At 38.2% G+C, this 13538-nt stretch overlaps 1 protein-coding gene across 8 annotated transcripts in view; it reads right to left on the reverse strand.

Annotated features, from left to right (window-relative positions):
• ccdc85cb (coiled-coil domain containing 85C, b) overlaps positions 1-13219 on the reverse strand; it is a 73234-nt gene extending 60015 nt beyond the window's left edge. For 2 of the 8 annotated variants that reach the window (XR_012395463.1, XM_005160350.6), the window contains exon 1: positions 12006-13219. Coding sequence is in view for 3 of the 8 variants with exons in the window: in XM_005160350.6 (XP_005160407.1) it covers positions 12006-12705 (700 nt within the window). In the remaining 5 variants the exon portion in view is untranslated. 8 annotated transcript variants of the gene reach the window in all.
• Positions 13220-13538: the final 319 nt, after the last annotated feature.

Raw genomic sequence — 13538 nt, forward strand, 5'->3', positions numbered from 1 at the left:
TTGCGCTGGTCTGAAAATAGCAACAATTGCACTAAAAATCTTGCGCCTTATTGCGCCAGGTGTATGATAGGGCCCAAACAGACAAATCCCAATTCCCTATACCCTTGAAACACCTATAAATACTTTAAAAAAAGTTGACTCAACTCACAATTATAAGACAACTTGGTGCAGAGCTTTTCTGAATTGACTTAAATCGAGTCAAGTACAATACTTATGTTAAAAGTTGGGTCGACAAAAAATGCTGTGTAGCAAGTTACCTTACAATTTTAAGTTGAGTCAACTTTTCTTTTTTACAGTCTAGATAAAATACAAAGATCATGTTTTGGGATCCTTAGATATGACGATCCATTTTTTGTGTAAATAATATTTGCTTTTTCATTCACAATAAATTCAAAAGTATTCCTTAGTGATGGGTTGATGGCTGCGTAAAACATATGCTGGATAAGTTGGCGGTTCATTCCACTGTAGCGACCCCAGATTAATAAAGGGACCAAGCCGAAAAGAAAATGAACGAATGAATGATTTCAAAAGTATTGTGCTTCTCCACAGTCTAATGCCCCAATTCACACAGGGCTTCAGCATCATCGCTTGACTGAAGGCGTGTCTGAGTTGGGGCTAACGCAATCGTCATAGCAGCGTCAGCCAATGAAATTCAGTCAGCAATAGGCCACTGTCTAGCTGGTGTATTTGCATACAGCGATCTGATTGGCTGACGTTTCCGTCAGTGCTTGAAAAGTTGAGCTAGTCCCAACTTCTGCAGGGAGCAACGACTCTGAAGCGGTGCCGACGGATTCACAATGCAGTTCGGCAACGCCTGACGTCACCCATTCAAAGTGAATGGGAAGCGTTGATGCTGAAGCCCCGTGTGAATGGGGCATTAGTCACTCTGTGATCTGTATCCTGTTTTTGATAGCTGACAGTAGCTGATGTCTTAATATCAAAAAATGTTTGTCCATAAGTCCATAAGGCCCATCCTTATACTGTACTGTACTGTACAGAACTATACCACTCATTATAATGAGGCATATTTTGATACCATTCACAGCTTCTGACAGTGGACATAACTGTAAACCATACCATACTGTACTGAACTGCACCACTTAGCGTAAACAAGCTTACTGGAGGTGATTCAATAATGAAGACTCAAGACAATAACACAGATGTCAAGCAAAAGCCAAAGCCAAGTCATCAGAATCGCATTTCGGGGACAAAATGTCAAAGGTGAAAGACAGAAAGGCACTCTGTGAATTTGTTTAGAGAATACGCTATTCCCTTCGCAGATTGCAGAAATGGCTGACGCTCACAGGACCCGCTCTCTCCGAAGTGGCCTCTTGATGACATTGGGGACACTTTTGTTAACTTTTGCCTGACACAGTGTGAAGGTCACAGTGTGCGCGTCAACAAAATCGAACTGCTGAATGTGTGCTTTGGGGCAGCTAGTGCCCTGCAAAAGTGCCACCTGGTCGCTTCATTAACAACTTCATTACATTGCATTTCATCAGGCAGCAATAAATAAACATAATCAATGCATTACCACCTTGACAAAGCCTAGATTAATGTTACAAGCATGAATACCCTGCTGAAAAATCCAGCTTAAACCAGCCCAGGCTGGATGGCTGGTTTTAGCTGGTTGACTGGTTTCCAGTCATTTCCAGCCTGGTCTTTAACCTGGTTTATACTCGACGCGTCCGTTTGAGTGCGCCCGGCGAATGTGACATCATCGCGAAGTTTGCGGAGGTTCGCTTTGGGTGCGCGCGGCATGATTTCGACTGGCGGTGCGTCGGGCATTTTTTTGACACTCGACCGAACTGATTTGAGTGGAAAACGATACACTTTGAAGAGATTTTGTCTGAAACAGTACGACTGTACACACATCTAATGACCCTTGATCAGAGAGATAACCTAATGATCAATAATTCTCGGCTAGAAATAGCAACAGCCGTGGGAAAGGAGAACGTTTTTGTTAAGAGGTTTGGAAAAACCTGAAGAATAAATTTATTAAAACCAAAAGAGGCCATGGCAAAAGTCGAGACCAGGTACACAATCACAGATTATGTTTTTCCACCATTTATAGGTTTTATACTGATGTATTTTGTTTAATTTTAAATTTAAAACAGTTTAATAGTTACAAAACTGATGAAGTCACAGAAGTATTTCTTTGATAACTGGGAAGGAATATTTAAACCTATCGGTTTACAATATACTGATGCCCTGTTTCTCTTGGCTTTACTGGTGATAATGATCTGTAATGTTGGACCATCATTGCCTTTTTAGCATAGGAAGAGGACAGAAACTAGCCAGACAATAATGTGTGAATTATGGAGCGGGCTAAATCTAAAAAAAATCTATACTTTTTAGTAAGTGTGCTTTTTTTTGCGATAATAAAACATATATTTGTAGTGTAACTTATGTTCTGTTGTCATTAATTACAAATACAGAACATGTTTTTCCACCGGTAACACTGATTTATATATTTGTGGAGGGGGCTAAATCTGAAAAAAGAATCTTTTTCTAAAAAAATCTTTTCTTTTTTTGCTTCTATTCTTGCCATGATAAAAAATATATTTGTAAAGCAACCCATGTTCTCTTGTGATTAATATTGTAATAAACTTTAAATGGTAAAATAGGCCGAGATATGAACAAAAGCAAGTGATTTGATAAAAAAAAAATCTTGAATTGTTATAAAAAATACTTATAATCACTAAAATAATGTATAAAAACAATACAAAATCAATAGTTTAAAAATATTAAACTATATTATGATATGATGTAGTTCCGGAAACTTTCTTCTTCTCTGTTTATATGGCTGACTTTATGGTGGGTTTCTTTTGACCGCCCCCTGTCGTTTTAAAGAATATCACAACGGCGAACACGGCGAGTATTAAAGCCTCGGCCGTTTCGCGAGGTGCGCGCGCAGTCAGCGGAGGTGCACGGTGCGGCGCCAGGCGCGAGTATAATTCCAGCTTTAGCTGGTCAAGTTGGCAAATGACCAGCTAAATCCAGCTAAAACCAGCTTGATCAGCCTGGTTTAAGCTGAACATAGCTGGTTTTGGCTGGACTCTCAGCCTGGCTAGGCCGGTCAAGCTGGTTTTTAGCTGGTCATTTTCCAGCCTGACCAGCTAAAACCAGGCTGGAAATGGCTGAAAACCGGCCTGGAAATTACCAAAACCCCTCTAAAACCAGGCTGGTCGACCAGCTAAAACTAGTCAACCAGCCTAGGCTGGTTTAAGCTGGATTTTTCTGCAGGGTATGCAAAATAGGAACTCTTAATTTTCCTCTCATACAATGAAACTACAGGGCAGGCTTTAAATAGGAAGATTATCGAAGCTTTTTGGTCATTTTTGAGCAAGATGCTATTGGTCTTGTGCTAAGCTAATGCTAAAAGTGCTCCCGCCAGACCTATAGATTGGCTGAATGGATTTTAACAACTGTTTAACTACAGAGGAGTTGTAAAATGAGCCCCTTTTCTAAAAAAAAAAAAAACAACAAAAAAAAAACAAGTGTTATTTTGGGGTTTCCACCTGAGTTTGCCTACCCAAATTCAAAAGCTTCAAAAAACAAAAATGTTTTTTCTATTGCAACCAATGAGAGAACAGAACCACTTATAGGGTTATTGAGCCAGTACAGACCCTTAAAATTGAAAGAATGCAGAGGTAAATGACGTCACGGACCCGGCACCCGGGTATGCAGATTAAAACATTGCTGATATTTACTAAAATGCAAATAAAAATACTATTTTATTGACATTAAAATGATTTAAACTTTGTTCTATTGTCTTTATTTGATCATACTGCAAGTTTATCTTTGGTTGCATCGTTTTATTTTCTACGTTTTTTTTTTTTGTTGTTGTTTAATAATACAGATCCAAGTCATTACATGAAGGTTTTATCAGAGCCACACATTTCCTTCCAGATAAACTCTTTATGGCTTTGATCTTAAAGAGGTCTGTGGCTATGCCAGTTTGTCCGATCAATGAAATACATTTCATCACGCCTAGGCCCCTAGGGTCAGTGTGTGTGGCCTGGATTCAATGTGTGGTGCAGTATCATTTAATAAGACAGTCGGGTCGAGCACATTGATGTTTGGATCATTCCACAGGGATTCTCCAAACACGCTAACAGCCGTAGGAAGGTGATAAATGACTGAAGTGTTACCCGAGGAGGTATTTGCTGGAGAAATTGGCTAGCGTGAGGCATATAGAGAGTGGATGTGTTGGAGAGTGTGTGCATATGAGGTCCCCTGCTCTCTTTTCTCCTCAAGGGGTCTCATCAATCAATCCAGCCGTTGGCCAACCCAATGCACAGATGGTGCTGCGGTAATCATCAGAGACAGGTTCATATTTCATCGCAACGTTCGGTCCCGAGCTGTGTTTCACAACCGCTCACAGGTTTCAAGAGTTGAAGCTTTTACACACGCGGGAAGTTGCGCTGCATTGCTAGCATACTTGTTTTTGTGGGCTGCATGTTTTAAATGATTGTGCTTCAGATTTCGAAAGTAAAATGAACAGCTGGTGTATCAAGTTCTCTGTTTATCTTTGTGCGTGTAAACCAATTAAAGGTGGTTTAAATCGAAAATGGTTTAGAAACAATTTGACATCTTGCTAAACAAAGATCGCAAGTAACAAAAGAATTAATGAATGAGCATTCTGGGTTCGTCTGTAAAGCTAACATCTTAATATTCCATCAATCAGAATCAGGAATCTTTATTGTCATTGTACAAAATACAACGAAATTTACGTTTGCCCTTCCCGTAAGTGCAGTCCTATTTACCTAGAACAGGGGTCGGCAACCCGCGGCTCTAGAGCCGCATGCGGCTCTTTAGCGCTGCCCCAGTGGCTCCCTGGAGCTTTTTCAAAAAATGTTTGAAAACGGAAAAAGATGGGGGAGGTAAATATATTTTTGTTTTAATATGGTTTCTATAGGAGGACAAACAATCTTAACGTTTTCCAATGCTGTAAAAGTGTGTAGAATATTTATTTTCAACATTTCTGTCAACGAAGATTTGCGTCATAGCCTGCGACACACGGAATAGGCAGGTGGCTGTTGTAAACAATCCGGCGGCTGTGTGATGCGCCATGGAGCGTAAGCTGTCTTTGCCAAAGAGGTACAGCGGGGCACGCTCTCTCATTTTCCCTCCCTGAGAGAATTCAAAGAAGCCCATCCCGATCCCTCACTCAACAGTGATTATTTACAAGGTGCGATCGTTGATATGCAAACTGCATTTGGGAGCAGATTTTGCGAGTGGCGAAAGGAAAAAACGAGACTGTCTTTCCTTGTCACACACCCCTGGAGATTGACCCTTCCTTGTTGAGCACATTCCCAGTAAGGGGCACATTATGCACGTTCATTTTGATGTTGTTTTTTGGAATCCTCAAAATAAAAAACATCAAAAATCTGATTTCTTTACTGCATTTCTTTAATTTCATCAAAGCAAAACATGATGCATTAATATTGTAATGAAGTTAAACTTGAACATTAAACATAATTCATTGATATTGTAATGAAGTTAAACTTTAACATTAAACATAATTCATTAATATTGTAATGAAGTTAAACTCGAACATTAAACATAATGCATTAATATTGTAATTAAGTTAAACTTGAGACGGCATCGTACAACAGAGTAGTCACGTGGCGCATCATTCTCTACAGGATGCACTGCAGGGAAAAAAAACATTTAATCATGAAGGCTCAGTATGTATTTGTAGCAAACGAAGTCATTTTTATAGTAGGCTAATATAGCTAATATAAATACATACAGCATGTGTTGCCTTAATTATAAGGCTTATATAAGGCTTTTAATTTTTTGCGGCTCCAGACATATTTGTTTTTGTTTTTTTTTGGTCCAATATGGCTCTTTCAACATTTTGGGTTGCCGACCCCTGACCTAGAACAACAACAACAATAACAAGAGATAAAAAGATAAAATGGCAACAATAGTTAATCATTAAAGGAGTAACAATACAATACTAAAAGTGTGTATCATGTGCGTATAAAGTGGAAAATGCATTTCCTAGCAGCATTTTAATTTAAAAGTGAATAAAATGTGGGCCAGAAAGGCATACAATTTAATGTCCAAGTGTATAAAGTGCCAAGTGCATTTCCAAGTAATTTCGGGTGTTTCATTTTTAATTTGTCGACTTTAAGTGAAGTTTTTAAACTAATTTCGAGAGGAGCACGTGATATAATTGACTGCAGCTGGCCACCTATCTACACTCATTAGTTAGCCAATCAGATCTATCCTAACCCACTATAAGTAGCCTAGATATTACTCCCTTATCTTCGTTTTCCGAAGAAACCCCCCATCCACCCCCTTTCTCCTCCTTTCCTCCTTTAAAAAGGGGAGCTCTCGAGAATAACCTGATCTCGTACTGCCCTCACATGCTCTATGGACCTGGCGGGAGCCCTGGGCTCAACTATCTCCGAGCTCAGGGTTCTCTCCCGGGACAGCATGCCAAACCTGCTAACAGTTGTCAAGCAATATTTAAGTGCGAACTCTTGAACTGCAGTTTGGCACTTTCACTTTCATTTGGGAACATTTCGTGCATGCCCCCTGTGACAAATGAGATATTGGATGCGAGTATGAACTGCTTGAAGAGTGTAGTTTTAATGGAGTTGAATACTGCATGCCAAATGGGAGAAAAAAAACCCTCCGCATTTTGCGGTGTGTGTCTGTGGTCCACAGAATAGTGTCAAACAGTGTGTGTATGGATTTTCCTGTCGCAAAACACGGTTGAAAGTCCTACATGACGGTAATAATTTGATTGCAGGGTTTATGTCTATAATGAATGCGACTAAAATAGGCAAACTCTACTTGTCTTAATCAGATTTCTGTTAAGTTCGATTTTGAGCTTAATCGGAATAAATTAATCAAAAATCGCTGTTTACAAGGAAGACTCTCAATCAGAGTATTGTCTTAATTGTATTAAAATTGGATTATTGGTGTCCATGTAAACCTACTCATTCATTCATTCATTTTCGTTTCGGCTTAGTCCCTTTAGTAATCTAGGGTCGCCACAGCGAAATGAACCGCCAACTTATCCAGCCAGGCCTCGAAATTGTGACCGTTTTGGTTGCATATAAGCCAAAAATGTAATCTATGCGACCTCCAAATATATTTTGGAGCATTTGTGCGAGTGCATAAAATTGCCTAAAGGATTGCAGCTTTACAGAATTTTATTAGCCTGAATTAGATTGAATTAGATTAAAAAACTATATATTATGTGCTTATTTTTATTATGACTGTAACTATTACACTTATGATTGTTAAACATGTTGTAACGCTAATTAAAAATATAATTTTCTTCCTCAACAACAATATTGCATATTTTCCTAGTATCGTGCAGCCCTAGAAAACTCTTGTTTAGGTTTCCCAAGGTAATGTGTTGTAATATTGGTCCCAAATCAGTCTAAAAGTCTGCGGCTATGTATTTAAGTAGCAAGTAATTACTACAGTACAGTTATCTCCGTTATAGCTTTAGAAACATTGTTAGAGCTGCACAAATGATCAAATTAAAGTTATTAAACCACAAAATCTTATGTAACCAGCAACATGATGTGATTATTCATTCAAATATTTATTGCCATTCAAATCACATTTTAATGCACCCCTACCAGTTATATGGAATCATATTTGTTGCTCTGAGTTATGATTGATACTTTGGCTTAGGTTTAATCCTAACATGCAATAATTTGATAAGTTATAACATGTTTGATGGGGAATAATGGCACATAGCTTATTGAGGCATATTATACAGTTTATCAATCACAGATATTAAAAATGTGTAAAAGAAGAAAAATCGAGCTTTCTGTGGTATGTGCTCTGCTGTCCGCTCATGACAGATGTTTTACTATAGTGTGTCGGTGGGTAGTAAAATCGATGAACCATTAGGTGACCAAGTGAACCTGTAAAACAAGCTCAGGTAGAACTTTAAAACTTAATCCTTTGCAAAGCCCGCAAATTGCACCGTAGTGTGGTTATTATTATAACATTTAGAATGACTGTGTTTTAATCATTCTATTATGATGTATTCAGTAAAAGTGAAACATAATGCCACAATGTTGCACAATGCCAGTTTTTAAAATATGTGGCTAAGAAATAGCTATTAACTTGTTTGTTTTTTGTTGTTGTTGTGGGACGAGTGAAAATTTTGGCAGGGCAAGTAAAAATTTTAACCACTTTATACGAACTTTAACCAATTTATACGACATAAACAGTGCGCCATACGATAGGGTTTATTCTGTTTGTTTTGTTTATATTCATACTCAAAGCAAAACATTCTTATGAACAAATAATAAGAAGCAAAGTATTTATAAAGAATATACTGACATGTCTAGGAATGGATCAAATCCTCCACAAAAGTCAGCTTTGTCTTTACAGGAAATACAATCTGGAACTAGGGCTGTGCAATTAATCGAAAATCCGATTTCGATTTTGGCTTTTAACGATTATGAAAAACCATTAATCGAGATAAACGATTATTCCATCACGTACCGCCCCCTTTCCAGTTGTACACGTGTCAAAACTCTTTAGGTGCGTTCAACATGAAGCTCAGCTGCAGCCGGTGATCAACGAGATTAGCCGAGCGCAGGCGGGGGCGGAGTTGAAAACGGAGCCGTCAAGACGGACAGCTGGACACTTCGGGACTCAAAGTTGCTGCAGTCATGATGACCCATCACATGGCGTCATCATATATTTTTTGTTATTTTTATTGATAACAACAATAAAACATTTACAAATAAAACAGAACACAGTCTCTACAAACTGTAGTTCCTTTTTAAACAATAAGGGAGAATTATGAATAAAATATATAACAAATGCATGAGAGAAATAAGAGGAAATGAGAGGTTAATATAAACATAAAAACGAACCGGTCTATTAAATACAAAGCAATCAGCATAAATTCAAGGAGCTAAACACCAATCTTTAGGCCAATACTGTTTGAATATGCTAAAAAAGGGTTTACATGTACATTTATAGATATAAACATTTCCAATGTAAAAAGCAAAACAAGGTGTTTTGATTAGGTCTTAATAAATGAGATTATTTTGGATAATGAAAGCATTTTCAAAAAAGCATTTTAATCCAAAAAGATTGTGTTGAATAGAACAAAAGGTAAAATAAGTGAGCGATGTAGAAGTTTCCCAGAAAGAGCAGGTAGCCTTTAAACTGCTAGACAGGAAATAAAATATATATTATAATTATATAAATATATATATTATATATTATTATATATAATATATAAATTTATATTATAATAATAAAACCATTTTATAATTATTTAATAAAATAGTTCTTTAACTTAAATTGTTAAGAGAGCTTTAAGGTGGCAGGATCAATGAAGATGATTATTTTATTTCAAGTTTGTAAGACTTATTTGAGTTCATATTTAGGTGATTCACTAAAATATACAGTAAAATAGTAAAAGCACAGTTTAAACAACAGATTTAATAACTCATTTCTAATAACTGATTTCTTTTATCTTTGCTATGATGACAGTACATTATATTTTACAAGATGTTTTTCAAGTTACTAGTATTCAGCTTACAGTGACATTTAAAGGCTTAATTAGGGTAAATAGACAAGTCATTGTTTAACAGTAGTTTCTTCTGCAATCAAACATATATATTGCTTAAAGGGGCTAATAATATCGAGCTATTAAAATAAGTTTCAAAATATTCAAACCTGCTTTTATTCTAGCTGAAACAAAACAAATAAGGCTTTCTCCAGAAGAAAAAAATATTATAGGAAATACTGTAAAAAAAAAACCCTCTGTTAAACATCAACTGTGAAATATTTATATATAAAAATAAATTCACAGAAGGATGAATAATTATGACTTCAACTGATAATCGTTTTGAATAATCGTGATTACAATTATGACCAAAATAATCGTGATTATGATTTTTCCCATAATCGAGCAGCCCTATCTGGAACAGATGATGAGTTGGAGAATTCTGAACCACAGAATCCACACGAATCACGGATCAACCGTGATCAGTTACACCCCTAATCTTCAGTATAACTTAAGAGTAGTCAACAGTTAAAATAAATCAAACAAGTTTAATATTCAATAGTTTTAAACAACTGAAACTTTGGCCACTTGAAATGTTGACACTAATGTACTGATCAGTGTAAGAAGTGTTGCTCTTTTAAAACTTGCTTTGCCGGTATGTGCAAGAGCTATGAATCACAAGATGGTGTCCTCAAACAAAACGTGCCATCTGTTCTGTCAGAGCATGTAGGACGTTAATTAACCCATGGCTGAATTAAAGGGCTAAACAAATGCAATTGCAGGTTACGGCTCTGTGAGAGTGACAGGTCCTCTTGGTTGTTCGACTCTGGAGTGCATGATACTCAGGCAGAAAATCTGCCAGTCATGAATTTCCACATTCCTCATTAAACAATAGTGAGTCATATCGAGTCAATAGAGTCATAAAAAAGCCGAATAAAGAAACATGAGTGAGACAAGAACTGAAGTATATAACATGCCTGTGAATCTTCTGAGGAAGTCATACCAACCCAGCTGCACATGACTTTGTTACTTCACATTTACAAAAAATAGTTTTAGAAAATGAGTCTGAGTTTTTGAGTTCATATCCGCTTGTTAAGTGTGACATCACGTGAAGTGGCTTCTGGATCCCCATCAAACTGTATAGAGACTCATCAAATGGTAATAATAAACATTTACAAAGCGATTTATTACGATCGCAATAATAAATGCATCCATACCTAATAACTGATGGCCAGAAAGTGATTAATTTTTTATAAATTGTTAAAATATTGATGTCTGTGATGCAGCAAGTCCAAAGACTGTTGTGTTGGGATGTGTGGGAATTTTAATGCAGCTTTATATATAACTAGTGGGTCATTCTTATTCCATGCAGCATTTTATAAGTGAAAATACTGAACACGAGTGCAAGGTGAGGCATAAGAGTTTGTACAAGTTTTTTTTTTTCTTAAAGACAAATCTGAGTGTACCTAAAAAAGGCTGGAAAATGATCAGCCAAAACCAGCTATGTCCAGCTTAAACCAGCTTGGCTAGGCTGGTCAAGCTGGTTTTAGCTGGTCATCTCCCAGCCTGACCAGACCAGGCTGGAAATGCCTGGAAACCAGCCTGGAAGTGGCCAAAACCCCTCTAAAGCCAGCCTGGTTGTCCAGCTAAAACCAGCCAACCAGCTTATGCTGGTTTAAGCTGTTTTTTTCAGTAGGGGTGCTTTGTTTGAGGGACCCCCCTGGTTCATCTCAAGGAGTTATCTTATTTAATAGATTCAAAACATATTTTGAATAACATTACATTTTTAAAGTGAATTGTGTCAATGTTAAGACCCTCCCTGCTGAAAAATCCAGCTTAAACCAGCCTAGGCTGGTTGGCTGGTTTTAGCTGGTCAACCAGGCTGGTTTTAGAGGGGTTTTGGCCACTTCCAGGCTGGTTTCCAGCCATTTCCAGCCTGGTCTTAGTTGGTCAGCCTGGGAGATGACCAGCTAAAACCAGCTTGACCAGCCTAGCAGGCTGGGAGCCCAGCCAAAACCAGCTATGTTCAGCTTAAACCAGGCTGGTCAAGCTGGTTTTAGCTGGATTTAGCTGGTCCTTTTCCAGCCTGACCAGCTAAGACCATGCTAGAAATGGCTGGAAAACAACCTGGAAGTGGCCAAAACCCCTCTAAAACCAGCCTGGTCGACCAGCTAAAACCAGCCTAGGCTGGTTTAAGCTGGATTTTTTAGCAGGGTCAGATAACAAATTTCGAAAAAGCTGTATCTTAAACCATCGAGGGAAAGTTTATTCGGTTTTCAAATATTGTATAAATCACAATTTTCAAAATGTAAACCCTTATATGACTGGTTTTGTGGTCCACGGTCACATATCTGATAGAAGTTACTTTGAACAACTCCTGGGTGACACATAAACAGCCTCAGAGATAAAAGACATGCACTAAAAGCCATAGCAATACTGATATCAAAGGTTTTCAAAAATGGCGGCAGCAGAGATATGAATCTACACTCACCATTAAGTCCAGCGGGGATGCTCCTGTGATGATGCGGGGCCGACAGATCATCCATTGATCTTCTCACAGTGCCAATCTTCGCTTCTACAGTCTTGTGGATATGGTTATGATGATGATCTGGACTGCCAGCGCTTCCACCGCTGGATGTGCTGCTCCCATCGCCAACATCTCTTACAGTGCCCGATCCTCCGTTCAGGTTGCTCAGGCTGGACTGGCTGTCAATAGAACTCCTCGATCCAGCTCCATTCCTGTCCTCGTCCAACATGAGAATGATGTCTTTCAGCTCTGCGTTCTCCCGCAGAACGTTTTCCTGGTTGATCTCCAGCTCCTTGAGCTTCTGCTGATAGGTGCTCACCTCCTTCCATACGGAGCTCGCCGTGAACTTCCCAAACCTCTGCCATTCCCGAGACAGCTTCTTACCTTTCTGCCGGTCGTCGTCCAGAAAGCAGCAGAGTTCCCTGAGCTCCTGGTTGTCGTCTTGCAGTTTCTGGTTGATCTCCTTGAGATTGCGAATCTCGTGGAGGTGCACCTGCAGACTGCGGTTGACATCCTTCATCATGTTGCTATGCTCCAGCATCAGGCTCATCTTCTCACCATCAACCCTCCTCAGTCTCCTGATCAAGTCTTCTTTGCTCCACCTGACCAGTTCCTCGTCTGGGATCTTACTCAGGTCATCATTAGGACAGTGTTTGGCCATCATGGCTCTCGCTTACAGTCTCGGAGTATTAAAATACTCAATGTAAATGTGACAGTGTTGCTCTTCGCACCACGAAAACGCAATAAGACTCGTTTAAAAACAAAATACTCATGCGTTAGATTCTATATTTACACGTACAGGAGAAATTTAATAACAAATGTGTTCCCAAACCATTAACGTTACTTTTAATGGTGCCGCACTTACCGACAATTCTGGAATCATCCATGTATTTACATGTCCTAAAATATCCGCGAGATGTGTATCCACAACCATGGTTTAAAATGAAACGATGTTTTTTTCTTTCTCGAGGCAAACAAATAATATTTTAGATCATGTGTGATCTTACAGGTTTCAAGAGCTGCGTTTCAAAATATTCACAACCATAAACACCGCCTTCGTTCAAAAACACACACACTAACATCCGTGTTGTCAGTCATCGAAAGCCCCAAAACGATGTATAGGAGGATTTTTCCTGAGTGTTTGCCAGTGTCGGGTTCTGCTCTTTCCTTGGACTGGTGTGTGTGTGAATTGATCCGAGCGGCTCTGAGCAGGTTCAGAGATGAGAGGCAAAAGGCAGGACCTGCCCTCTTAAAGAGACAGTGTCCTCACTGTCCCGCGCCGGTGTAAAATGAAAAGATTAAATGAAAAGATTATAAATAAAAGATAAATAAAAGATTATATTGTCTTTTTCTAAAAAAAAATAAATAAAGAATTAAATACACAATAACAATTATTATTATTATCATTATTATTCACGCCGGTGTAAAATAAAAAGATTAAATAAAAAGATTATGAATAAAAGATAAATAAAATATTATATTGTCTTTTTCTAAACA

The sequence above is a fragment of the Danio rerio genome, chromosome 20 (genome assembly GCF_049306965.1).
Source record: "Danio rerio strain Tuebingen ecotype United States chromosome 20, GRCz12tu, whole genome shotgun sequence".
Taxonomy (NCBI): Eukaryota; Metazoa; Chordata; class Actinopteri; order Cypriniformes; family Danionidae; genus Danio; species Danio rerio.